The sequence below is a fragment of the Naegleria lovaniensis genome (assembly GCF_003324165.1).
Source record: "Naegleria lovaniensis strain ATCC 30569 chromosome Unknown tig040, whole genome shotgun sequence".
NCBI classification, from domain to species: domain Eukaryota; phylum Heterolobosea; class Eutetramitea; order Acrasida; family Naegleriidae; genus Naegleria; species Naegleria lovaniensis.
This window is the reverse complement of record NW_025407862.1, coordinates 242408-267583: the sequence shown is the minus strand read 5'-3', so window position 1 is coordinate 267583 and position 25176 is coordinate 242408. Positions and strand designations below refer to the sequence as shown.

At 37.9% G+C, this 25176-nt stretch overlaps 11 protein-coding genes across 11 annotated transcripts; 6 read left to right on the top strand and 5 right to left on the bottom strand.

The window, feature by feature from the left end:
* Positions 1-59: 59 nt before the first annotated feature.
* On the top strand, positions 60-4178 carry C9374_010152 (uncharacterized protein; the record flags this gene model as incomplete). Its single annotated transcript, XM_044685665.1, has 1 exon — positions 60-4178. One exon carries the CDS (start codon positions 60-62, stop codon positions 4176-4178), a length of 4119 nt encoding a protein of 1372 aa, XP_044544322.1.
* A 106-nt stretch (positions 4179-4284) lies between these two features.
* Positions 4285-4779, bottom strand: C9374_010151 (uncharacterized protein; the record flags this gene model as incomplete). Its single annotated transcript, XM_044685664.1, has 1 exon — positions 4285-4779. One exon carries the CDS (start codon positions 4777-4779, stop codon positions 4285-4287), a length of 495 nt encoding a protein of 164 aa, XP_044544321.1.
* Positions 4780-5003: 224 nt separating this feature from the next.
* Positions 5004-9261, bottom strand: C9374_010150 (uncharacterized protein; the record flags this gene model as incomplete). The annotated part of the gene is made up of 2 exons (XM_044685663.1): positions 5004-9117; positions 9176-9261. 2 exons carry the CDS (start codon positions 9259-9261, stop codon positions 5004-5006), a joined length of 4200 nt encoding a protein of 1399 aa, XP_044544320.1.
* A 449-nt stretch (positions 9262-9710) lies between these two features.
* On the bottom strand, positions 9711-10916 carry C9374_010149 (uncharacterized protein; the record flags this gene model as incomplete). The annotated part of the gene is made up of 1 exon (XM_044685661.1): positions 9711-10916. One exon carries the CDS (start codon positions 10914-10916, stop codon positions 9711-9713), a length of 1206 nt encoding a protein of 401 aa, XP_044544319.1.
* Positions 10917-11005: 89 nt separating this feature from the next.
* C9374_010148 (uncharacterized protein) lies at positions 11006-12568 on the top strand (the record flags this gene model as incomplete). The annotated part of the gene is made up of 2 exons (XM_044685660.1): positions 11006-11329; positions 11378-12568. 2 exons carry the CDS (start codon positions 11006-11008, stop codon positions 12566-12568), a joined length of 1515 nt encoding a protein of 504 aa, XP_044544318.1.
* Positions 12569-12825: 257 nt separating this feature from the next.
* Positions 12826-13716, top strand: C9374_010147 (uncharacterized protein; the record flags this gene model as incomplete). Its single annotated transcript, XM_044685659.1, has 1 exon — positions 12826-13716. One exon carries the CDS (start codon positions 12826-12828, stop codon positions 13714-13716), a length of 891 nt encoding a protein of 296 aa, XP_044544317.1.
* Positions 13717-14238: 522 nt separating this feature from the next.
* On the top strand, positions 14239-14739 carry C9374_010146 (uncharacterized protein; the record flags this gene model as incomplete). Its single annotated transcript, XM_044685658.1, has 2 exons — positions 14239-14330; positions 14394-14739. 2 exons carry the CDS (start codon positions 14239-14241, stop codon positions 14737-14739), a joined length of 438 nt encoding a protein of 145 aa, XP_044544316.1.
* A 139-nt stretch (positions 14740-14878) lies between these two features.
* C9374_010145 (uncharacterized protein) lies at positions 14879-15772 on the bottom strand (the record flags this gene model as incomplete). The annotated part of the gene is made up of 4 exons (XM_044685657.1): positions 14879-15051; positions 15121-15210; positions 15268-15533; positions 15723-15772. 4 exons carry the CDS (start codon positions 15770-15772, stop codon positions 14879-14881), a joined length of 579 nt encoding a protein of 192 aa, XP_044544315.1.
* A 732-nt stretch (positions 15773-16504) lies between these two features.
* On the top strand, positions 16505-20407 carry C9374_010144 (uncharacterized protein; the record flags this gene model as incomplete). Its single annotated transcript, XM_044685656.1, has 2 exons — positions 16505-16940; positions 17103-20407. The coding sequence occupies 2 exons, from the start codon at positions 16505-16507 to the stop codon at positions 20405-20407; spliced, it is 3741 nt and encodes a 1246-aa protein (XP_044544314.1).
* Positions 20408-20523: 116 nt separating this feature from the next.
* C9374_010143 (uncharacterized protein) lies at positions 20524-22424 on the bottom strand (the record flags this gene model as incomplete). The annotated part of the gene is made up of 3 exons (XM_044685655.1): positions 20524-21534; positions 21673-22082; positions 22325-22424. 3 exons carry the CDS (start codon positions 22422-22424, stop codon positions 20524-20526), a joined length of 1521 nt encoding a protein of 506 aa, XP_044544313.1.
* Positions 22425-22522: 98 nt separating this feature from the next.
* On the top strand, positions 22523-24859 carry C9374_010142 (uncharacterized protein; the record flags this gene model as incomplete). The annotated part of the gene is made up of 2 exons (XM_044685654.1): positions 22523-23912; positions 23967-24859. The coding sequence occupies 2 exons, from the start codon at positions 22523-22525 to the stop codon at positions 24857-24859; spliced, it is 2283 nt and encodes a 760-aa protein (XP_044544312.1).
* Positions 24860-25176: the final 317 nt, after the last annotated feature.

Genomic DNA, 25176 nt, shown 5'->3' with positions numbered 1-25176 from the left:
CTGTTAGAACGGCTAAACGACGTTTAAAATTGAAAAATTAAATGAAATAATTAAAAAAAATGATGAAAGTTGATGCTTCCTCCATTGACGAATTGCTTCGTGAGATTGACCAAACAGTGTACGAGTATCCGAAGCACACAACTCGTGAAATTCCATTCCAAATCAAAGGAACAGGAACGGTTGGTGATGTAACTTTATTTAATGTTGGCTTTCAACATCATCCCGAAATCTATTTTGCGAGAGCGGAAAAACAAGGCAAAGAAGCCTTTTCATCAACTCATATCCCCTTCTCACCAAATCCATCACCATCGGATTTTATGAAAGAAAATTATCTTACACCCAAGTTGGAGAATGACAAGGAAGATTATAGAATTTTCCCAAGATTATTTAAACCAAACGAATTGTACTCTTTTGCAGTTTCAAACCCAAAATATGTGATCGAAACAATCAAAGATCCTTTCACAGGAAAAATCAGAGAATGTAAGGAAGTGTACATGCCACAAGTCAACGACACATCAAAAACTTCTACATCCTTGTTAAGACAACCTGCTGCAAGTAAAGACTTTGTAAGAGGCAACAGTCATAACGTTCCATTCGAGTTTGGCGGTATTGATCGAGAAGAAGAGAAGGGTATTGAAGAAGCACTTTCTAGAGATGAAGCTGTTGTACACAACACTGCAGCAAGTAATGCTCAAGAAAAACATCATGCCAACATTTTTGAAAGATCTATTCAAGAAGAGTTAGAATTACTCAAGGTACAAAGTGAAAATAATACCGAAGCGATTTATGGAATTGAATCATGTCCTCCTGGATTCAAGCATGGACTTTTCCAAGCGGCCAAGCAAACCATTACAACAGCAAAACAACAACCCAAGGAAAATCACAATGCTGACGAGCGATTGGACATTGAAGCAATGGCTATTGGTAAAAATCAACAAGGCCTACTCGATGCCTACAAACAAGATATCTCCAATTATGATCTTTCAAATGAAGGAGAAGTGTTCATGTCGGTAGAACAACAGAGAGAGTTGAGAAGAAGACAAGAAATGAGATCTAAAAAGCAAGAGCTGGTAAATTTCACAGACATTTTTTCGTCCACGTTGAGTGAGGATGTATTTGGTGGAGCTGAGGAAAGTGGGCAAGTGCAAGAAGAGATAACACAGCCACAAGTGGCCGCTGTATCCCAACAAGACACAGAGTCAAAACAAGATGGTAATAAGCTTATTACTCCCTCTCAGCAAAGGCCAAAAGATACCATTGATGATCTTTTGGAAGCTGACGAAGATGTTCTCTTCAGTTCATTCATTAGAAAGCAAGGAAAAAAGCAAAAAGACAACGAATATGCCATCATGACTAGAATTGACGTCAGCAACTTTAAGCAGATGGTTCCAGAAATGGCTATTCAATATCCTTTTGATTTGGACATTTTCCAAAAAGAAGCTATTTATCATTTAGAAAATAATGAAAGCGTGTTTGTTTCAGCTCACACTTCAGCTGGTAAGACAGTAGTAGCAGAATATGCTATTGCACTAGCTCAGAAACATTTAACTCGAGTCATTTACACAAGTCCAATCAAGACTCTTTCCAATCAAAAATTCCGTGAATTCAAGAAAACATTTGGTGACGTTGGTATTTTGACAGGTGATGTTCAAATCAATCCTACAGCCACTTGCTTAATTATGACGACAGAAATTTTACGTTCCATGCTCTACAAAGGAGCTGATTTAATCAGAGATGTGGAATTTGTTATTTTCGACGAAGTCCATTACGTCAACGACCCTGAACGAGGTGTCGTGTGGGAAGAAGTAATTATCATGCTTCCCAAACACATCAATCTCATTTTACTTTCTGCCACTATTCCAAATACGTATGAGTTTGCTGATTGGGTTGGTAGAACTAAAAAGAAGCCCATTCACGTCATTCAGACATTGAAAAGACCCGTTCCCCTTGAACATCATCTCTATTACAATGGAAATATTTACAAAATTGTGGATTCTACCTCAAAATTCCTCAGTGCAGGTTATAGAAGCGCTCTCACTGCACAAGAAGAAAAGGAAGAAAAGAGTAAGAGTAAGGGAGGCTTCAAAAAAACTCCATACGCAAAGCTTATTGAAACACTCAACAAAAAGAGTTTGTTGCCGGCAGTGACTTTTGTTTTCAGCAGAAAGCAATGTGAAGAAATTGCTGTAAGTCTTCAAAACACAGATCTCAATGAACCTGGAGAAAAGAACGAGATTCACAAATTCATTTCTCAGTCCGTCTCAAGATTAAAAGGCACAGATAAGGGATTACCACAAATTATTAGAATTTCAGAACTTTTGAAACGTGGAGTGGGTATTCACCACAGTGGTTTGCTACCAATTGTGAAAGAAATTGTTGAAATTCTCTTCTCCAAGGGTCTTATCAAAATTCTATTTGCCACTGAAACATTTGCTATGGGTGTGAACACACCTACTAAAACTGTGGTCTTCAACACGTTATGGAAATTCGACGGAAAAGACAAGAGAGATTTACTTCCTGGTGAATACATTCAAATGAGTGGAAGAGCTGGTCGTAGAGGTCTTGACACAGTCGGAAATGTCATTATTAATTGTGCTTCAGAAATTCCTGAGGAACCTCTTCTTCAACGACTTATTCTTGGAAAAGCAACACAACTTGAAAGCAAATTCAAACTCAGTTACAACATGATTCTCAACTTGATGCGAGTGGAGGACTTTAAGATTCAAGACATGATTAAGAGATCCTTCTCTGAAAGTAAGACCTTACGAATCGTTCCCAATAAGGAACTCTTGTTGAAGAGTAAGGAAAAATTAGCAGAGATTGAAAAAATCGAATGTATCAATGGAGAACCTGCGATTGATCAGTTCTATGCCTTTGCTCGAGAACTTGAAGATGTGAATCAAAAAATCACGACTGAAATTATGCTTAGTCCCAAGATCAATACATGGACAAGTTTTGGACGAGTGGTTGTGGTTCGATATCGACTCGGATATACCTTGGGTGTCATCTTACGACAAGAAGCATCTACCTCCATCAGTAATCGTGATGAAAAATATTATTCCATTTTAGGAGTGCGATTGAATCCATCGTTTGAGAAGAGAAAACAAATTATTCCAATACCCACGTCAACAGGTCTTGCAGAATTTTCTCCAATTTTATTGCCTCAAAGTGGAGAAATTTCTACTATCATTATTGCACCTTATTGGGACATTTTAACGATTTGTAATGAAAAACTCAATCTTTCACTCGCCATTGATGAGTTGATGAATAGTGGTGGCACAACAAAAGAAACCTCAGAGATGAGAGCAGCTGCAAATCAATTAATCAATCTTTGGAAAGAAAATCCTCCAACTCCCATCAATGCTATCAAGGAACTCAAATTGACATCACTGGACTTTTCTGAGGCGCTCTCAAAACGACAACAGTTAATAACCAAGTTACAAGAAAATAAGTGCAACATTTGCCCAAAGCTTGCTGAAAACTTTGACAAAACAGACAAACAGTACAAGATTAAGCAAGGTCTTGACAAGCTTAGATTTGCACTTTCTGATGAAAATTTAGAGTTAATGCCAGAAGTGAAAAAGAGAATCAAAGTTCTTAAAATTTTGAAATATGTTGATGCTGATGAGACAGTTCAATTGAAAGGACGGGTTGCTTGCGAGTTGAATTCTTGTGACGAATTGCTGGTGACGGAAATGATTTTCGAAAATTTCTTTACAACCATGACGTGTGAAGAAGCTGTTGCGGTCATGTCATGTCTTGTTTGCCAATCAAGAGGAGAGACAGAGGAGCCCACCTTAACAAAACGACTTCAAGAATTGAAAGATAAGGTCTCTAACTTGGCACTCAGTCTGGGACAACTTCAAATGGAAAATGCGCTAGATACAAGCCCAACAGATTATCTCTCCAAGACTCTCAACTTCTCCATGATGGAGGTTGCCTATGAATGGGCTATGGGTCAAGAGTTTAAAGACATTTGTGCCTTGACATCCATACCTGAAGGAACCATTGTTCGAACCATTTCTCAACTCGATCAAGCCTTAAGAGATGTCAGAAATGCTGCTCGTATTATTGGTGACATTAATCTCTATCAAAAGATGGAAGAATCATCACGAAAGATTCGTAGAGACATTATCTTTGCTGCTTCATTGTTCTTATTCCCAACAGACCAAAAGTAATTGTGTTACAAACGGAATCGTTATGACGTGCTGTCCATCACTCAGTTCTGATCAACTCAACATTGAATTATATAATCTGATATAATTTATATTTTATGTACACCAATTATTTATCCTTCTTGTTGGCTTCTTCAAATTCCTTTAACCATCCAACAACTCTATACTTAAATTCAAAGTGAGAAAACATAGAGTTCAATTGATCTTTTTCGAAAGCATTCAAACTGGAGAGGTCCATTTGATCCAAAAGAGATGGTTTAAGTTCGTTTTTAGCCAATGCTACAGAGCTTTCATGCCCAGCAAACATGTCATAGGTTTCATTAGGTCCATAGAAGCCAGAACCAGTGACATCGAAAACTTTTCCGCAAACGCTGACATAAATTTTCTTTTCTGGGCTGTCAATTCCGTTATATTTATGAAGTTCCTCCAAAGTAAATTCTCTTTCCTCGATTTCTTCCTCAGGTTCACTGTCTGAATCGGATGATGATGATGAATAATCGTCTCCCGATGCTTTTGTAGCGGTTTTTTGGCTTGTATACATTCTATATATAAAAAAGGCAGCCCCAACAAAGGCACCAATAATCAACAATAACCACAAATCCATGATTTCTCAGTGTAATATTTTACTATGCAAAATTGAATAAATAGCGATGATGATGAAAATTATCAAAATTATCCTGATTGATGGTACTGATGTAACCGAAGCGCCCAAAATCGGTGATGTTATTTTTTTTGAGCGAAGTTTTGAACGGAATTAAATCCTCTATTGCTGCTTGTTGGAATTGACATGTCAAAACAATATCAGCATTTACGACAATCTTTAAATGATCAATGCAATGGCACTGAATCCGACTGTGCCACCACTAATGACTTTAGATATTCAGCATTCGTAGGTCCAGTTTCCTCTACAAGGGATGCAAACACTGTTTTTGGTTCCTGTGTCAATAAACGATAAGGTGAATCAAATTCAGCCAACTGTCCTGCTTGCAATGAGAGAATTCGATCAGAATCAATAATCGTATTCACTCGATGAGCTACTGTCAAAACCGTTCGATCTGCAAACTCTGTTCTCATCATTTGTTGCAACATTGAGTCCGTTTCCATGTCAATCGATGCTGTGGCTTCATCGAGTATTAAAATTTTCGTCTTTCTTAATATGGCACGAGCCACACAAAACAATTGTCGTTCTCCCAATGAAAAATTCTCTCCATATTCTGAAACTTGAGCATCGAGTTGACCCTCCAATGACATTACTTTTTCTTTCATGTGTGTTTTTTCTAAGGCATTCCATAATTGATAATCTTGATATTCCTGACATGGATCCAAGTTAAATCGAACCGTTCCTGAAAATAATAATGGATCTTGTGGAATGATTGAGAGTTTGGATCTCAAATCATGTAGACCAATGGTCGAAATATCAATTCCATCTATTATAATTTGACCTTCCGACAATTCTATCATTCGAAACAAACATTGCATGAGTGTGGATTTGCCACAGCCCGTTCTCCCTACCACTCCAACATGTTCCCCAGCACGCACCTGAAAACTCAAATCCCTTAATACATAATCCAAATCGTCTCTATATTTCACTTTCACATGTTTCAACACAATTTCACCTTGTTGAGGCCATGTTGTTGTTTCGGCAAGACGCGCCATCATGGATGAACTTGTGATTCGTTTGGGAGCCTCCTGAGGAATTTGTTCACAATAGTGTAAAATTCTTTCGACAGCATTCATGTTGGCCTCTGCTTCCACAAAACTTTTCACCAACGATGAAACAGTTCCAGTAAAAGAAAGAGCATATGAAAAACTCAAACCTGCCAATGCAGCAGAGGAACCACCAATCACAGAGGTCAAAGCCGCACACAGTACAATGATAGAGCCAAGCATTTCGAGTCGGAATGCCAACCATCGTTGAGAAACAAGTTGTGCAAAATGTGCCGTATTGTTTTGATCGAGCGACTTTTGAAACTTGTTCATGAAATCGTGTTGTCTCTTGTAGGCTCGTATGGTGGAAATTCCAGCCAATGTTTCGTTGAAATGTGAAAAGATTGGACTTCTTGAAATGGCATCTAATCGTTTCAATTCTCGACTCGTATTTCTGTAATAGTTTTGAATTTTGTAATAGAGGAAAAGAATGGGAATCATTGCAAGTATGAACCAATAACTGACCGATGAAATAAGCACCAATGAGCTCACAGAAGAAAATACTCCTGACATGAATGACTTTAACGAACCCATAATGGAAGTGTCCACACTTTCAATATCCTTAGAAAATCTGTTAATAATTCTTCCAGATGGATTGGTATCGAAAAACGATGTAGGTGCATCAAGAACTCTCTCCAACGAGGTGTCATGCATTTTCTTGGCAGCTTTTAATCCAGAGAGTCCAAATGTTAATTCTTGCACAAATGTCAAACATGCTGCTGCGACACCAAGTGCAACATAGATACCAATATATAGAGGTAAATTGTATCCGAGGTCATGATTTTCTCCTGTTGTTGCAAGTACAGAGAGAGATCCAGTAGTGATGAGTTGTTGTTGTTGTGTAGGCCGATCTCGTGCATCGTCGGGCTGTAACGATGATGTTGCCACTGTGGACCATTCAGCCAAAAACCAATCAGTGGCAATGCTTGAGGTTTTGGTCAATAGAAACATGATCAACATTAAGGCAATGGTCAAATATCCTCCGCCATACATGAAATAGCTCCAATATACCTTAAATTTCACACTACCTTCAGCACGGTCTTCATGAGATGTGATTTTTGATTCTTTCTTCTTCAAAGTCCTTGAACTGGTCTTGTTGACTTGCTTCTTGTTGTTGTTGTCGTGATCACTGTTGCCAATTTCTGAATGGTCATGTTCAAAATATTGTGAAAGCATGGATGAAAACGTCTTGTTGTTTCTCAATTCTTGACTCGTTCCTTGAGCTTCAATCTTACCATCCTTAATCACGATGATGTAGTCTGCATGTTTTAAATATTGCCATTGATGAGTGACCATTATTCTAGTCTTATCTGACAACACTCCATTAATGCAATGATCAAACACAAATCTTCCTACTTGTTGATCGAGTGCAGAAAGAGGATCATCGAACAAGTAAATATCTGCATTGGCATATACTGCTCGAGCTAAATTGACTCGTTGTTTCTGACCTCCACTGAGATTAATTCCTTTTTCTCCAATTTCAGTCAAGTCACCTGCCATGAGAATTTCCAAATCATGTTCTAAACTACAGGATTCAATGGCCATTTGATATCTTTCATCATTCAAAGCATTTCCAAATAAAATGTTATCTTTAACAGTTGCATTCTGAATCCATGCTTGTTGGGGCACATAGGCAACACTTCCAGAGATTTTCACTGCGCCTTCTTCTCTGAACATCTCACCTGTGAGAGCTGAGAGGAGTGATGATTTACCGTGGCCAACAGATCCGACGATCAACACAAGATCACCCTTTTTAACTTTGAGGTTAATATTGGAAAGGGAGAAGTTTGTTTTTTGTGTCATGTCATTATTGCTCTTGATACCTTCCTTGTCCTTCTTGGTTGGCATGTCAATGGAAACAGAATCATTTTCCATCTTGCTATAGTAAATACTCTCTTGTTTTGTTTTAGATTCTAGCTTGTCATTCTTCTTTGCATCAACATTGGATGTTGTTTCAGAAGAATTGTTGGAACCCTTCCAAATGAAAGTACCATTTTCAACAACAATTGGAAATTCAAAATCATTGGATGATTCCACCTCTTCAATTTCTTCAGCAAGTAAATACTTTTGAATTCTATTCAAGCTTACTCTTGCCTCAATCATCATGGACAATAGATTTGGAAAAAACGATGCAGGACCTCTAATGAGATTGAAATACGCGAGAGCAGGGAAAATAACTTGGGCATCTAACACATTTCCTGTAGCTGCAAACACAGAAAAGGTTACCGTTCCTACAAATAATGGAGAAAGAGTCATGAGCATGGATGTTGAAATATTAATCACGGTCGTGATCATGATTTTAAACAATTCCTTTTGTCGAATTTCCATAATTTTCTGAAGAAAGGAATGCTCCCAAGCATTGAATTTGATCGTTCTAATGCCTTGTACTACCTGATTCACTAACTTGATTCGTTCTCCTGTGAGTTTGAGAGTAATCTTTCTAATTTTCTGAACTTGTCTAGAAATGGCTCCTTTTAAGGGAAGAACCAACACGAGAATGGCAAGTCCAGTCAGCGAAGGCCAACCTAGCAATAGAAAAAGCATGAGTACGGAAATAAATATTTGCAAAATGCTACCCCAAATTGAATGTAACATCATTGATATTCCTGCAACCTTGTTGGTGTCAATACTCATGTGATTAATGACATCACCAGTATTCATGGAAAGCTTGGCTGCATTGCTCACTTTTAAACTTTTCCTATAAATTGCAGTACGCAGAGCAGTTCGAACGTTCATGCCATGTGTTGTGGTGATGTGAAAAAATTGCTGAGAAAAGAGAGTTCCTATTACTTGCAAAAAAAACAGCACCATTATCAATACGAAAGGTTGATAGAATGGAATAAGGTCATAATTTTGAATGGATGAAATAATGGACTTGACAACTAATGGGCTCGCTAATTCACAACCAATAGTAAATATTTTGAGTAGACCTGCCATATAAAACCGAAAACCAAAGGCTTTGTGAAGAGTATACAGTAAACTTGCTTGTTTGTTTGATTTATCATGGCCATGCAGTGTTTCATGATACATCAAATCTGATCTTTCTTTCGTCTTGCTAACTTGAACATCCCACTGCGTGTGAAATTTTTCAGAAAGATGGTTGGCCTCGTCTTGTGCTCTCAATCTAAATAAATCAGTCATTTGAAGCACCTTTTGATTTCCAAGCTTTATAAGATCGTTGAACCACCAAAAAGAAAGCTTGGAAAAGATGTTTGCAGAATCTTCGGGACAAGGTCTATATATTTTTCGAATTACCATTGATACCATTTCATAAACACACATTCAACACTTACTCATTGGTTATTGATTCGGAAGATGATAAATTGTTAGAGGTTATGGATGCATTTTGCTGCATGACAACAGGGTGCTCCGATTGCATTCTTTGCGCGAGGGTATTTAAAGACAATTTTTTGAGTTGCCTCCATCAAAATTGGTTATTTGAGCAGAAATAGTGAGACTGTTTGCGCACGATTAAATGTTTGTGCGCACATGAGAACAAGGGTGCAACTGTTGTTTCATGGAAAAGAAAAGTGAGGGTTGACTTTCCTCTCAACGTTTTCTCCTTGCTTCCAACGCACTTGTCGAAAAGGACTGCGGGTTACCAAGTATTAAAGTATTTGGAGAGAAACATGCTTGTGATCAATAAAAAAGGCTACAGCACTGCAGGTTCCCAAGTTGTCTCCAACCTCAGTACTGATGCAGCTCGACGATGCTTAACTTCTCAAATCGGACGGGATGAGATGCATTCATCGTGATATGGCCGTAGCCATTATTTATCGTTTATCCATTGCTTTCACTTTGTATCAGCATTTCGAAGTGTGTATACTTTTAAAAAACGATAATTTGTTGTGTGATCAATTCTTTCAATTTGACATCTATCAATTCTGCGTCTCCAATATCATTGCCATAAATATTTAACTTGGAAAGCTTTGGCAAATGAAACGGATCTCTGAAACGTTGTTTTGAAATTTCCAACACTCCTTCTTGTCCAACGCGCGCAAAACCTAACTCTAAATGTGTTAATTTCAAAAAATTACGAGGACTCGAAGCAAGAGCCTTACATCCCTCATTTCCGACCTGATTATTGGATAAACTGAGTCGGACCAAATTGACCAAGTAATTGCTAGTGGCGAGATGTTGGACTCCTTCAGGGGTAATGTTGTTGGTTTTCAAGGACAAGTTCTTCAGCCTATTGAGATTTGGACAACAAGCTAGGATTCTTACACCTTCATCATCAATGTGATTGCCTTCCAAATTCAAATTTTGTAAATGGTTGAGGAAATGTTGTCCAGTAGAAACCAGTAATTGTACACCCTCACTCGCAATATGATTGAAATTTAACTTTAAATCAGTGAGATTGACTAATCGAGACGATTTGCAATTCAACAAGTGGTCCATACCCTCTGGTCCAATTTTACATGCCATCAATAGAAGAGTCTGTACATTGGTCATGTTTTCGCTGAGTGAGAGCAACATGACACCTCTCGATTCAATATTGCACTGGCTCAAATTCAAAAATTTTAACGACTTGAGATCGGAACTGTTTGAGATGCATTGGGCACCCTCACTTCCAATGCTATTGGAATAAAAACTCAGTCGTGTCAAGTGTCGAAGATTACCATTGTTGAAAGCATTGGACAGGTGCTGCATATCATTCGAATTAAGATTATTGTTACCAAGATTTAGACTGGTTAATTTCTTGATGTGAGGGCTTGTTAAAATTGCTTCAACTTGTTGTTGACTCAATTTATTCTCACCCAAGTCCAACTTTGTTAAATTCTTGAGTAGAAGGCAATTTGAAAGCAAAGGAATGCGATCTTTATGTTGCCACCCAAACAAATCCAAATTTAAAGGAATTTGCAACGACTGGGTCAACCATTGCTTGGAAATTCTCATACACGTTCTTGCCACAGTGATGGAATCCAAATATTGTAAAATTACAGAAATGATGTCATTCGGAAATACATCCTCTTCTGTAAACAAGAGATTGCTTGATTTTGTGGAGAGGATGTGATTGAGTTCCTCTTGCAGCATTTTTTTATGAGTGACAACATTGTGACAACAAACAGTTCCAAGTTCATCGTGCTGATCGAAACAACAACAGAAAAGAGACTCGATTAACAATGGGTAATCAAATATCCACTGGTGCATGCAATGCTGCCAATTTCTATCTGATTTTGGCGAATCAATCATCTTCCTCGAGTCGACCCCTTCTTCCTCCTGCTTCCAGTCTCACTTTTGAAGGAGTGATGAAGACATACTTTTACAAGACCGGAATGAATCAAACAAACAAATTGTTGGAGGCCAATTATTCTGTGGCCTTTGATCAAAAACCATCATGGCTATCTCCAAACCAAGTCCCACCAGCATCTCAAGAAATGCATTTGGCTGTCGGATTACATAGCAGTGAGGACGGAAAGAATGAAAGAAATGACTTGAATTTAGTGGTAGGTTTTCATTGTTGCGATTCATTGAGGTCATGATGTACATACAAGGTGGTTGTAGACATTTCTGGATCCATGAGTAGTGGCTTTGATGAAACCTCTTCCACAAAGGTCTCAGAATCGTCCGAAAGAAGAAACAAGCTGCAAGTGGCTGCCGAGGTGTTGTGTCAAATTATTGACTCGTTACAAGAACACGAAAGAATAGGAGTGGTTCTTTTCGATGATAAGGCTGAAATCTTACAACCACTCACTCTGTGTTCACAACTTTCTCGTGACATTTTGAAGAAGAAGATTTGTGAATTGAGGCCAAGAGGAGGAACCAATTGGGATATTGGAATGGCCGCTGCTATTGATTTATTTTCTTGTTTGGATATGTTTCGAGAGGATGATGAAAGAGCTGCTTTCCAACCTCAGCATTCGAATCGAATTGTTTTCCTTACCGATGCTTGTCCCAACATTGGAGGACCTGAGAGTATTGACGTTTTGGCGAAAAGGGCTAACATTGGTCCTTACAAAATTTATACTACCTACATTGGAGTTGGCTTAGATTTTAACTCTGAAATTGTTCATGAGTTGACAAAAATCAGAGGAAGTAATTATTTCTCAGCCCATTCCTCAGACGAATTTAAAAAGATCCTTAATGATGATTTTAATTATCTTGTCACACCATTATGTTTTGATGTCAAGCTCCGAATGGAGAGTGAGGATTTGGAAATTGAGAAAGTATTTGGAACTCCATTCTCTGATCAGTGCAGAGGAGAATTAATGAAATTTGAAACTTGTAGTGCAGGACCGAAAGATGAAGAGAAAGGAGTGAATGGAGGAATTGTATTAATTCGAGCAAAACCAAAGCATGGTAGCTTCAGTAATCTCAACAAGGATGTTCATGTTGAATTTATTTTGGAATATGAAACTTTGGACGGAAAGAAAATAGTTGAGAAGAAGCCATTAATCATTTCCAAACAAGAACTGGAGGAACCAAAGTGTGAAAATTATTATGAAAATTCAGGAGTAAGAAAGGCAATTTTTTTGGTGAGATATGTCGAATTGGTTCGAGATTTACTGTCACACTATAAATCTTCTTCGTCCAAGGTGACAATTCCAGACTCTTGGATTGAAAAATTGAAACAATTACAAGAATATTATGAGAAGGAGAGCCTGATTCTTGCAGATGAAAATCTTGAGGAGGTTGGAACGGCCATCCCAAATTTAATTTCGATTGTTGAAAAGATGAATGATTGAACTCTATATTCTGCAACTTTCCCTTCATGAATGTTTCAGACCGATTACATATTTCTACAACAAATCAATACAATGCTTGTGCAAACAAATATTTATGAAAATAATATGGTATTCAATTGGTTTGAAATCTAATTGGACATGCTCATAAGGGTCGACCTTTTTTAGGTGTCACTTCCAAGAATCCACCCGCGTTTAACGGTCATATCAAAAAAAAAACGAAAATTGGAAACATCAAGTGACCTGCTATCACACTCATGATGATGAATTTATCATTGCCTTTGGAGAAAACCAGAGAAACCAATCCCTTGTTTCATCAAACCGATAATCACAACAACCACAAGGATTCTCTTCAAAACATTCTCCGAGGTGTGATTAGTACAGCTCCGAGAATTTCCATCGACTACAGTCAAGATCCTTTCACGACTCGACACTCGAGACAATTTCATACCGATGATTCTTTACATTTATATCATAAAATTGAAATTACGTACTTGTCATCATTGAGAAGAAATGGATTTAATCCGAGCTATCCCTCACATTTATTATCGGAAACGATGGTTTCCAAGAAAGATTATTCCAAATTTATTAAAACTCTCACAGATATCTATTTTATGAGATTGAGTTGGAAAGTGAAAATGATTATTGCTGGAATTTGGTTGAGCCTTTCATTATTGGCTTTAATTATTAATTTAGGAGTTGGATTGGGAATTTTGTTAAATCGAAAGGATGATAAGGAAATACCGTATTGGGCAGTATGTGTACCTGCTATTGGACTTTCTCTGATCATTGCACTGATTATTGGATTTATTTTGTTGATCAAGTATTTGTATCATATTATGACACGAATGCAACAATTACATCAATTTATTGACTCCAATAGAGATGATTTCTTAAAAATTGGAATTGAATTGAATATTGTCAAAGATAACAGAAATGGAGTGTATATTGACATGCAGAAAATTACAAATGAAAGAGAGGATCGTCTCATTAGAATGTTTAATAACAAGTCTATTTCAAAAAAGTCAGGCACTACTCCACTCAATGTGACAGTAACAGAACCAACGGATAATACCTCCCAAGACTCCGTGCAACATCATTCTCCTTTTTACTCTAAATCTCCAAAATCTCCTTACATGCAGCTTGAATAGATAGGGTTTGTGACTCACGTGAGTGAGAAACCATTTTTTGAATGAGTGAACAATGTGCGAAACGTTGAAAGCAACTAGATGTATTAAGGTGACGATGAATGTATGAAAAGAAATAATGATTACATCTATTTGCCATTGAGTCAGCACTTACATGTTGTTGCATGTAAGCTGAAAAGGCAACGCCAACAAAAAATCTCAATTGGACCTTTTTCCATCAAAGAGTAATAGTCGAACTACCACGTCTCAGATTCAATTTGAAAATGACCTAAGCACGTTTGATCTACCACTAGTGATACCAAAAATTTGGTACTGAGAGTGGCTCCCTCTACGTTATTGTAAAGTCACGATACAGAGCTGAGTCAGCCTTTTTTTTGATTGGTTATTTGGACTTCTCCCAAAAAAATTCGTGTCTTGACCAGATAACAACAAAAATTTCAAGGAGTGACAACGATACGAATTACATTCTTCCAACAACAAAAAAAAACAGTAAACAACCATCAAGAATATTCTAAGAACAAGAATATGGCAAGAACAAAAACCACTGCTAGAAAGTCATTCTATGGAACAACAGGAGGCAAAGCTCCAAGAAAAAGTATTGCTAACAAGATTGCCAAGTAAGTAAATGCATTTCAAACTGCTTTGAATATTCAATACTAACTACTTCATGTTGTTATCAGAAAAACCTCTGCCAAACAACCATCCACTGGAGGTCTGAAGAAGCCACACAGATACAAGCCAGGTACAGTGGCATTGAGAGAGATTAGAAAGTATCAAAAGAGTACCGAATTGCTCATCAGAAAACTACCATTCCAAAGATTGGTCAGAGAAATTGCACAAGACTATAAATCAGACTTGAGATTCCAATCGAATGCAGTGTTGGCTTTGCAGGAAGCAAGTGAAGCTTATTTGGTCTCTCTATTTGAAGATACGAACTTGTGCGCTATTCATGGTAAACGTATAACCATCATGCCAAAAGACATGTCATTGGCCATGAGAATTAGAGGAGAGTCTAAGCAAAAGTAGTATCCTTGCCAACATCAAAGAATCTAAATATGATACTGTGTTTAATTACAAGTTAAAATATTTATTAGAAAAATAAATTAAGTTCAAATCTTGATATTCATCCATTTCACTTGGCTAAACGCTGATGAATACTAAAAATCTATCTAAATTCCTTGGCGAAACGATGCACTTGCTCTACTTGATATCGTGTTTGAGGTGCAGGAAAGCCTCTTGGATCCTCACGAGAGTCATGCGACAAAGCCACTCGCAACAACACTTCGTTCACACTCAAATGAGGGAAAAGTTTGGTCATGAGAATGGATCCAATAGTACCTGTTGTGGTTGTCATTGAGGTCAATATATTTAAATCTCAATTCTCACACATTAGGGTCGAGGACTTACCTGTTCTTCCGTGCCCACCAAAACAGTGAATAAGAACCACTTGATTCTTATTTTGAACTCTGTCCACAAGATCGTTTGTAAATTCATGAACTATTATTCACCATTTGAAAAATGTGTCGATCAATGTTAAGAATTAGTTTCACTTACCCTTCTCATCCGTTTGCACACCCATGTCTGGAATTGGAAAATTCAAAAATTCAAAATGATCAGTTGAAATGCCCATTTTCTGAGCTTCTTCAATGACAAGATCTTTGTACGGACGAAATCTTTTCATTTCATCTGGTTCTTGTAATGAAACAAAAGTTCGGACCTTGTCCATCTCTAAAAAGTTTCTTATTTTCTGTCGAGCGGTATCCAATAACATGTCTCCTGGATACGAACTCATAACAATATGACCAGGTAAAAGCCAATTACTAAATTGTTTGGACCATGGGTTCATGTTCAATAAATTGGATATTGTAAATCATTCATGCGGTAAATTCCGAAATTGATTGATCAAATAATCATTCATTTCAATCGTTAATAATTAAAATTCAGAAATCGCCACAGTTTGTGTCATTCCAATATGTAATGACCATATGGAATAATCAATGTCCGCATACCTTGTTTTAGTGCTTCCTTTATGCAATTCCACAAATTCCGGAGGTATCATTGATTTATCAAACATGAAAGGATATTTGACATAGTAAGACAAGCCAACAGAGCGGGTTGCTGGATGGATTTGGTCGCCAACTCCTGTCGCTGGGCTCTCTATTGACAGAACAGTGAACTTGGAAGCTTCAATTTCAAGATTTTTCTTTGCCAGCGTTAAGCCGGTTCTCTACAGAAACTTTTTTTTTTTCGAGGGACATAAATCGTGTCCCTGAAGCCCGGAGTTCACTTTCGCTGGCCAGTCTTGCTATGTAGAGACTGAAAGCAATTCTGGTGGCAGATGGGCTAACTTGGAAGCGAGAGGTGGTAATGAGCTACTTGAGGACATTTTTTTTATAAATGGATTTTGTAAACTAATGTGTAATAATAACCTCGCACTGCCGGGCTGTTTGTGTTTGCTGCAACTATCAATTGAACCTGCCTTCATTCAACCCTGATTTGTCATTACTACAAGCAGCAGAAAGAAGGGACATGACTCCTTTACCAAATTTTTAAAGTGTTACTAGTTTCAAATTCCAAATAGAACATGATTCGGAAATTTCCATCCACAAATCCTTTACATAAAATTCTTCTCTTATGTGTCAGCTGCTTTCTAAGGCGTTCGTTGATCTGCCTGTTACGCTTCTCTCCTTTTCTGCTCACTCCCTTCTCCTTGTCAATCTAGTTTTAAAAAATCTTGTTTAAAATTTTTTTCGAATCTAAAAAATATCTTCAAACCCATCACTCTCTCATCATGCTGAGCCGATATTCATCAGCCTTGATGGTTACTCTGTTCTTGGCTGTTGTGTGTTTGGTAACAAGCACATTGGCCCAGAATGTAATCCCATTCACCAATATTGGTGTTGCTGTGCCAGCAACATTGACCGAGAAGGGCTGGGCTTATTATAGCGTAAATCCATCCTTGTTTTCAAATTTGAATGATACAGATTTTGTTTCTTTTATGCTTACATCATTGAGTGGTGATGCCGATCTCCATGTGAGTATTGTTGGCCTTCCAGATGGCCCTGATTGTACAAATTGTATCTTTTCGTCGGAAACTCCATTCAGCGAGGTTCAAACAATCAGCAAGGGAGACACATCCAAATGGCCAACCGGCACCAACCTTTTCTACATTGGCATTTATGGTTACACACAGGCTGAAGTTGTTTTCAACGTGTGGAGCTCTCAATGTAAGTGATCATACCATGGTTTTGTTATTCGAGGGAATCATTTTAATTTTCTTTGCATATAATCCTCTCGGACGTTGATTTTCACAAATAATATTTGTTGATCATACTCTACAATGAATATTCGAACATCGAAATAATTGATTTCACACAACATCATCACAGCTATCGTACAACTTACAGAAGGTCAGCCACAACAAGCCAGTACAGAAAGAGGAACTTACACGTACTTTAGATACGACTTGCAAAGAAGTGCCAAGACAAACATCACTATTTCAGTCACTCCTGTTGATGGTGATCCAGATATTTATGTCTCTACAAAGACTGACAAGCCAACTAGAAGCAATTACGAGTACAGCTCTGCCTTGTACGGATTTGATTTGATTAATATCAACCACGACCCAGAGACAACTCAAGGAGTCCTTTCATACTACATTGGTGTTTACTCTTATTCCAGCACTCACTACACAATTTTCATTAGAAATGAGCTTACTCCTGCCGTTCGTGTTGTGGAAGGCCATCCAATGTCTGATTTGGTCGAAGCAGGACAAATGATTTGTTTTGCCTACGAAAATCTTGTTCAACAACGTATTTTGGTCAGTCTTTCACCTTTGACATCTCGTGGAGACCCCGATCTTTATGTCAAATGGGGAGATTGCCCAACCTTGAACTCTTACGACATTGTCAGAAGAACAACTGGTAATGATGCTCTTGAAATTGAAAAGGCTGATAGCAAGGCTGGAAGAATTATGTTTATTGGTGCTTATGGCTTTGCAAGAGACACCAAATTCGAGCTCATGGTCACCACTGAGGAACATAATACCGTCCTTTCTGATGGTGTTGCTTTTGGATCAAGCCTTCTTGCCGGTGAAATTAATTACTACAAATATTCTCATGGAGATACAGACACAAGTGTTGTTGCCAATGTTAGAGTTTTGAGAGGTTCTGTTAAATTATATTCTGCTTTCCATGCAAGACCAAACCAAGACAAGTATGAACGTGTTGCTGAAATGGACGGAGGTTTGATTAACATGATGTTCCCTGCGCCAACCAAGCGTGCAAACTATTATTTCTCTGTTGTTGCTTCCGCAAATGCTGACTATACCATCACAGTCTCTTCTAATCAAGTACCTAGTGTTTTGAGAGATGGTGTTGACATGTTCTGGAATGTTGTTCCTCAATATTACTACAGACATTTTATCTTTGAAGCTGCCGACTTCAACACCAATGACGTCTCAATCACAGTTAACCCATGGATTGGAGATGTTGACATTTATGTTTCAACTGATGATACTTTCCCAACAAAGACGAACTATACTTGGATGAGTGACTCTTGGGGCGAAGACACTGTTCACATTCCTGCAAATGATCCAAAGGCCAACGGAAAGAATAGATTCCGTATTTCTGTTTATGGTTATCGTGAAACTAACTACTTCACTATTTTGGCTATGCAATCCAATACTACCATTGCTCTTGTTGATGACGAAACTGTTCCAGGAGCTGTTTCCGTGAGAGATTATGTGTTCTACTCGTACGATCTTGCTGCTCCTTCTACAATTTCTATTTCTCTCCACATCTCCAGTCCTAACTCTAGCGCCACTGTCTTCTACAGTAAAACAAATCCAAAACCAAACAGACAAGACCACGATGGAATGGCATTGTCATTGGGAGATGCTTTCTTGACTCTTGAGCAACAACCAAAGGGAACCATTTACCTTTCAGTTCATGGATGGAACAGTATTTCAGGACGCCCAATTCTTTACACACTCAACGTTAGAACCAGCTATCAGCATATCTATGCGAACGGTCAATCATATCTTGTTCATGTTGGACAAGGAAAGTACACTCAATTCAAGGCTTACATTGGTTCTCACATCAAGAACCTTGTGGCTTCTGCAACCCTTGTTTCTGGTAACACAAGAATGTATATTGCCACGGACAACTCTCCTGCCAACGATACTCATTTCAATTTCCAAAACACTGAATGGCCAGGTAACGCATTCCTCATTCAAAACTCCAACCCTAGCTTTAAGAGTGGATATTGGTTCTTTGGTGTTTATGGTAACGTTGACTCTGATTTCTATATCAGCTTGACTTCATACCCATATGTTGCTTGGATGTCTGAAGGTGTTCCAGTTCTTGGAAAGGCACCAACTGATGGTAGTCCACTCATTTACAGCTTCTGGATTCCATACACTGAAGACAAGCAAGATTATTCTTTCCACATTAGACAAATTTCTGGATACACTGACGTTTATGCTATCCAAGATTACACAGTCAACCCATCTGCTCAAAACTTTACCTTTGTCTCTTCAGGATCAGTAGACAGAACTTTGACTTTACCAAAGGACAAGATTACCTTCGGTAGAGCTGTGTACTTTGGCGTTTATGGAAAGCCTTCCGATGATGGCAGCTATCCAGTCTATGAGGTTAGCATTGCTACTGCTACTGCTCCAAAATTCCTTGGTCAGGATCAACCACAATCCCTTGTTGTTGCTAAAGGCGCTTACAATTACTATGAAACGTTGAACAGATATGCCTCAGACAAGGTTTCAGTTTATGTTGAGTCATGCAGTGTTTATCCTGCTCCAAATATTTATCTTTCTCACAAACATTTCAGACCAACCGATCAAACTAAAGACACTGTTGCTTCCACCGCCTCTGCTGATTATCCACACGATTATGTGCAAATTGCTTCTATGGATGCAGCTCCTGTTGATAAGTTCTTTATTGGTGTTGGAAATGCCAAGAGTGACAGTGTTGCCGATATTTATGTTACCACAGGTGACGATGCTAGACCTTCTGTACTCGACACCAAGATGGCTGGAGCTGATCTCACATCCAACGGTGAAACTGTTTTGGTTATACAACCTGCCAAACCATCATCCAAGCAAACTCCTGGAACTTTGTTGAGCTATGCTGTCTACACTGCTCCTATTGGACACACCCAAGATGAAAGTGCTTTGAACATGCAAACTGTTTGCGGTGTTAAGGCTAGCGGTAACTTGGTTACCAAGGTTGCTGTCGCTGATACCACTCAACAAGTAACTGCCAAATTTAAGGTGGACAGATCACAAAAGTACCTCGTCAACGTGCTTGCTCAAGACAACAATGGCCTTTCTGTTCCTTACAAGGCTGCTTATATCATTAATGGTCGCGTTGTTTATGAACCAATCGCTGATGGTGGAGTCAATGTTCCTGCTCTTGTCATTTCTCTCCTTCTCGTTTTCGTATTTTTGGCTGTTCTTGCTTACATTGGTGGTGGTATGGGATACAGATACAAGAAGGGACATAGAGGAATTGAGATGTTCCCTAACTATGAATTCTGGAAGATGGTATTCACATGTGGTCGTTCTTCATCCTACACCAGATTTGATGATGATCGAGTTAATACCTCTGGATTTGGATCAACCAACTCATCCAGACAAGAAAGCCAACCAATCACAAGTGGTGGCTATGGTTCTATTTAAGTGACATGTCACACCTTTTTATTTACTTTTTATTTATGTATAAATTTACTCTTAGTCTTTACTGTTGTGTGTTTATGTCGTTAAGTTTTAGCTCAAAAGGTAGAGGCTTGTGGTGTTTACAGGTCAAGCTTTCTTCTTACAGAACGCTCGTCGTCACCGTCGCCATTCGCAGCTTCTGCAACTTCTTCATCGTCAAACAAGCCAACTCCTCTTGTATTTGACTCGATTGGTTCTTCTCCAATGAACGAAGTGGGGGTAGCAATTCCAGATTCGTTGAAACTTCGTTTTTGTGTTGAATTTGAGAGTACAGACAAGTTGGAAGCAGGAGAAATTAAAATCTTGTTGTGAGCTTGAGGAGTTGAAGTTGCTTCTCCCATAACTTCATCGTTTGACAACATGCTACTGTTATTCACACTTCCAAAGGAGTCCCTTCCTCTCATTAGACTGTTTGGGCCAACAAGACTCATCACAGAATAAGACGAGAGTCCACTTGTATTTCCAGGACTATCTTCAAAATTTAAAACTTTTCCAATAATATTGGGATTGGCTGGAGGGCGCATCAATTCCCCTCCATACATTTTCGTGTGAGATTCGAAATCTCTCCTCTCTTGATCATCATGATTCATTGAGAGATGTTGATACGAGTCTGCTGCATGTTTTCGTTTGGGCACTGGGATTTGTGTTTTAGGTGTGGGTTGAACACCTCTTGTGAAATATGGATGTTTGAGAGCTTGTTGAGCTGTAATTCTCTTATTTGGATCAAATACTAATAATTTGCTAATCAAATCGATGGCATCTCTACTAGCTGCAGTGAAAAGTGCAGAAAAATCTGTTTTGGGAAATGGTTCAAATTCAATGTAGTTTGGAAGAAGTTTCACTCCAGGCCATTCTTCTTCTGAAGGTGTACCTAAACATGCAAATATTTTACCGAGTTGATCTATATCCGAGTCACCTGGAAATAAAGGAACACGAAGCATCAATTCTGCAAATATACAACCAACACTCCAAAGATCTACGCTTGGTCCATAGAGTTCTGCTCCAAATAAAAGCTCTGGAGCACGATACCATCTTGTCACACATTGTGGAGAGTATCTCTTGTCAGGGGATCCATATATTTTTGCAAGACCCTACATGATTTCATAATTACGTAATTTTTAAAATTCATGAAGGAACAAAAACAAATTAAATCCAATTCACAAGATTGTTTGAAATTTTGAATTAAGCCAAATGTTGGAAGTTTGATGAAGCACGAAAATGAAACCTACAAAGTCAGCTAGTTTCAATTCTATTTCGTTTGTTTGCTCATTTTTCCATAATAACAAATTGGATGGTTTCAAGTCACGATGCAAAACCCAGTGTCGATGGCAATGATCAACAGCTTCCAAAATCATTTTCATGTACTGTTTGATATCACATTCTTGTAGAATGATACTACTTTCTTTGATGACTTGTTCCAAATCTCCATGTCCGCAATATTCAAAAACAAGATTAATATTCTTCTTGTTTACAAATACATCCAATAAATTCAAAATGTTGCTGTGTTTGATTTCTTGGAGTGATTTCACTTCACGAATGGCAGAAAATGATACCCCTTCGTCAACGCCTCGTATAGAATCCGATGAAAGAACACCAAGTTTGATTTTCTTAATAGCTACTATTTGACTAGTTGTTAGATCTGTCGATTAATCCATAAAAAGAGAATAATGTTGTAATGTAAAAAAGATGATGGCAATGACGAAAAGAATAATATTTTCAATAAAATTGTATGGTATTACACAACGTTGTCCAATGTATCATTTAATTTGATCCATCATGATCATCATCAAACAAGACCGATCATCATCAATAATAATAATTACAAAATTCCAAGCAATACATCAACAAAATTAATACAAAAATTATCCATCATTCCCATACCTTTTGCTTTATACACTCTACCGAAAGTACCCTCTCCGATGAAACCCATCTTTTCATATCGCGTACTTCGTTGATTGGCCGCAAGCAAATAGTCTAACATTTTTTCTAAATAAAAAAGTGTTCAGGCGCGTAATATTAAAAAAAACTCAAAAAAAATTTCCAATTCCGCACTTGAAGGTTTTGGTTGAGAACAACAACATGTTGCCACAACAAGAGCATAAGCGTCATCATGATGATCAAAAAGTTATGGACAATCCTCTTAAAATAAGGACTGATAATAAGAATTATAACATCGATGGAAATAATGCAAAATCAATATCGGAGGAAGGAGCCTCGAAATTCTTACAGAACGAAAATAGATACCAGAACCCTTTTATAACACAATTGGTGGGACCACCATCTTTATATGATAAGCAATCATCCCAACAGAAAAGAAAATTTTCTAAAGAAAAGCACAGTGATGATTCACCAACAGAGTTGTCTTTCCGCTCATTGTCTGATTCGGAGGATCATGATGATGATGATAGTGATGGCTCCCACAGACCTCCTCCGGCATTTGCACCCTCTAAAAAGTATAGAAAAATCATCAGCTCTTCTCGCAGTCAAACTAACAATTCAGAAGCGAATATTAATACAAGCAATCCAATGATGTTTGCCAGTGGATATGACAGTGAAGACAACGAAGAGATGGAAGAAGAATATGAATCGATGGCCCCATACAGAACAACCACTCTGGCAACTCTTATCAAAGAATACCATCTTGAGGATTGGATTAAAAAGCATAGTATTTGTGAAAAGGCACCCAAGGACACTCTCGTTATTCACCTATTTATGACCAATAGACAAGTCATTTCAACTCTTCAAAAATTAAGATTACGACATGGATTGGAAATTGAGTTTGGATCTAATTTATTTTACAATGTTTGGGAGTTTTCACAACGAAGACTATTTTCTCAATTAATGTTAGGACTTTCCCCCAAATTATATATGGAAAATGTTAATCATTTGAAATCATATTCTGAAGCACAACCAGGCTCAAGACTTCTTAAAGAGGTAGTCGAGAATCACTTTACAAACAAATCGAGCGGTACCAACACCTCAGATTTAGAGAGGCTTAAAATTGTTGAAGATTTAGCTACCAATGAAGAGTTGAAACGAGTAGCCCAATTAGTCATTCAATCCAAACAGAAAAGAAAACTCAAACTTCTTACTTGTTGTATGATCGAGTGGAGCGAAGAAATGGACATAATGAGCACTGGAGAAATGTCTGGTATTTCGATTGGTAGCCTCAAAAGCATTAATTTCGAAAATGGTCATAACTTGGATCCACATTCTGACAATCTACAAATGCTATCAGCTACGATGATCAACACAGATACGAACAGCGATACTGAATCTGGACGTCATTTGAGATTTTCAGATGAAGATCCTTCAGACCCTGAAGTCAAACAATTAGCAGATCTTCGAAGCAATGAAAGAAGATACAAAAATGCTCTCTACAAAATTAATAGATGGAAGACCGAGGGAGCTTATTTAAGAAGAATACATATTGGGCCATGGGAAGATGCAGAAGGGTATACACGAAAAGGTATGTTGTTCAAATTTCGTCAACAACGTCATTGTTAACATTATTTGCAAACAGCTTCTTTCTCTCCAAACATGTTCTATGATGGACAATGCAGAATCAAGTGTGCTCCTTTATTGAAAAAGCTGTATTATCGATTCTTTAGCTATGTTCCTAAGTTCTTGAACATTGAACAAGTATTAGAGCTGTTATTGATAGAAAATAGTGAAAATTGCTCCTCATTACCACCCCAATACTCCAAGCTAGAAAAATACATATTTAGCGAGTTAGATAGATTTAAAGTCAGCTATTGCTTAAAAATGGAAATTTGTTTTGAAGATATTTGCGGTATTCACATTCAAAAAGTACCAAGCGGAAGTCGAAATTGGGCCCTACTGGTATTGAAATTGTGTAAAAAACCCAACTTTTATATACGAAGAATTATGTGTACAGACACGGAACAAAATCAAATAAGACAACGAACCATAGATTTTACTCAAGATCATGTCGCATCCAAATACGACACTCACTATATTATTGGAGATGAACGAGAGTTAAAACGAATGTTGGCAGTCATGATTGAGTCCGATAAGGACACAGGTAATATTGAGCGACTCTATCGTCAAGGTTTGTCAGATATTTCCTTCCCAACAAAGCCAGCATGGGAAGCTCCTGAAACAACACCAATCAACTCAAGTAGTACTACCGCTTCAACTAGCAATGATATTGCGTATCCTTTGAAATTGTCTCTTGAGCCAGGATTTACACTCAAAGAGGATGAGGAAGAGGAGCGACAAAACTCATTACACTATAGAATTGAAGATGGAATTTTGCCATTCAATATAACTGTTGCAAATTTAGACCAAGAAACAAGAAGAAAATATGAAAGAGTCCAATTGGACTTGTCTGATATCGAACATACAAATGCAACCTATTCGGCCGAAGTGTCTGACGAATGTTTTATTCAGTAGCTCGTTGAGAAAGATATTGTAGTTTAAGATATAGCACCAGTTTCGAAAGCTTTGTAGAATAGGAACACCATTATTGTCATTGAATTACGAGTTGTAGAAAGCACAACACATGTTTGACTTGGAAATATAACTTATCATGTTAACCTGATTTGATCGAACACTGAAGCCACTCTTGAAGAAGATCCAAAGATGTTGACCTATACAGAAGCGTTTTATGATTTTAAGGAAAACAGATCAACGATGCAACAAAATAAATGGCTTGATCCAACAGATTCGACCTCAGGGAACATTTCTAGGAAAAACCATGCTCTTGATTT